At 36.2% G+C, this 1,727-nt stretch overlaps 1 protein-coding gene across 1 annotated transcript; it reads right to left on the bottom strand.

Annotated features, from left to right (window-relative positions):
* Positions 1 to 263: 263 nt before the first annotated feature.
* LOC145164200 (putative F-box/FBD/LRR-repeat protein At4g03220) lies at positions 264 to 1,124 on the bottom strand. The gene has a single exon (XM_079082924.1). It carries the CDS (start codon positions 1,122 to 1,124, stop codon positions 264 to 266), a length of 861 nt encoding a protein of 286 aa, XP_078939050.1.
* Positions 1,125 to 1,727: the final 603 nt, after the last annotated feature.

A 1,727-nucleotide genomic window follows, 5' to 3' on the forward strand; every position in this document is an offset into this window, starting at 1 on the left:
ATCCGGAGAGTTGTTGAGCAAGTAACTTTTCACATCCAAAGGCACCTGAAAGGTTTCTTTCGATCTCACACATATCCTTTCAAACAAGTTTTGCCAAAGAAGGTTTCTAAAATCCATCTTCAACTCCTTCAACTCCCGAAAGGGTGAACTTCGTCTCACCAATTCATCTGGAAAGAATGACAGAAGTTGCACAATAGACGAGCAGAGCGTTAGTGATTTCACATTCTTCATGGTATAGAACATGGCCATCAGATCATCAAACATTAGTTTCTCCTTCTACCCTCATGGGTGGGTAGAAGGTGGAAATTATGCCCTTTGTAATCAAAGAATTTGAGTCTTGGAGTAGTGACTTCGCAGCAGCTGATGTTCCATAGGGATAAAATGGTTAAATCTGTAAGTCGAAGAGCGTGTATCCTCAAAGTTTTTTCGCTTTCCATGCAAAGATGACAATCTTCCAATGTTAAACTTTCCAACATTGGGAACCCTGAGAATGGATCGGGATCTTTTATAAGTGCATGTTGAAGATGCATAGTAGTAAGACTCTTGAATGATCTTGAAATTGGCCCCAGATACGGGCAAATCATATGACTTTGGCTTTCTAGTGTTAAACTCTTTAAGGATTCGAAGGAAGCAACTGGAAAAACCGGCCATGTTTTGTTTCTACTTTGTTGAAGGTTAACTGACAACTGGTCGACACCCAACGAAAACGCGTAATCGAAAACGCTATTCAAAATCTTGGCACTGCAGGATCCAGAACGGTTGAATGTTAATCTTTCCAACTTTGCTGAGTGATCACGATGACGCAGAACATCACATACGAACTTATCAAAGACTAGGAGTTTTTTGAAAGAGTAGGAATTGAATTCAAGAACTGGGATCCGAGTGTGCATAGAAACCCAGGTTCTTGATAAAAGCGATGTTTGAACGGCGTGTTTTGCGTCAAGAGAAGTGAGAATATGAAGTTGCAAAGACTCCGGCAAGTCGCTGAGTCTGTCCTCCATTTTCGCCCTCTTCTTGTTCTCGATGTTTACTGGTTCTTGCTCACGTACTTTTCTTTTAGTCGCCACGGCTGAAGAAGGTATGAAGATGGTTGAAGAATGTATGATCGAAGAAGGTATCAACATGGTTGATGAATGTATGATGATGATTGAACAACGAAGAAGGGGTTACTGATTTATATAGGGACTGTAATTGGGATATACGGGCGATTTCATAGCCTTGATGGGCAAGTATCTCAGATTTTGTGTGTTGAACTGTTGATATAAATCATTTCCTTTTTTTTTTTTTTTTTGTACTTGCCATATTTAAGGAACCTTAATTAACTACTAGAGTACTAGACTACTAGTAGTGTCGCCTAGATAGGGTTGTTTCTTTGCTTCCTCTTTTTTTTTTCTAATTTTCTTTTTTCAATTGAAATTCTATTTTAATTCTATATTTTCTTTGATTTCGTTTTTTATTCAAGTTTTAACAACATTACTTTTTTATTTCTTTTTTCTTTTTCCCTTTACATTAAGTTTTCGAGAATCTAATTTTTTACAATACTACATTTTTTATACCTTCAACAATATAGTTCTATTTTATATCGTGCACTTTGGTGGTCGTTTTCATTTTGTATATTAATCTAAATAACCATTATTATTTTCTAAACAATAGTCTATTTATAAAAAATAGTAATAAGAAACTATGTGCACATAAGAGTGTTACGTTAAGTTATTGGATTACAACAC

Source organism: Lactuca virosa, chromosome 3 (genome assembly GCF_052849685.1).
Source record: "Lactuca virosa cultivar CGN04683 chromosome 3, Lactuca_virosa_CGN04683_v6, whole genome shotgun sequence".
NCBI classification, from domain to species: Eukaryota; Viridiplantae; Streptophyta; class Magnoliopsida; order Asterales; family Asteraceae; genus Lactuca; species Lactuca virosa.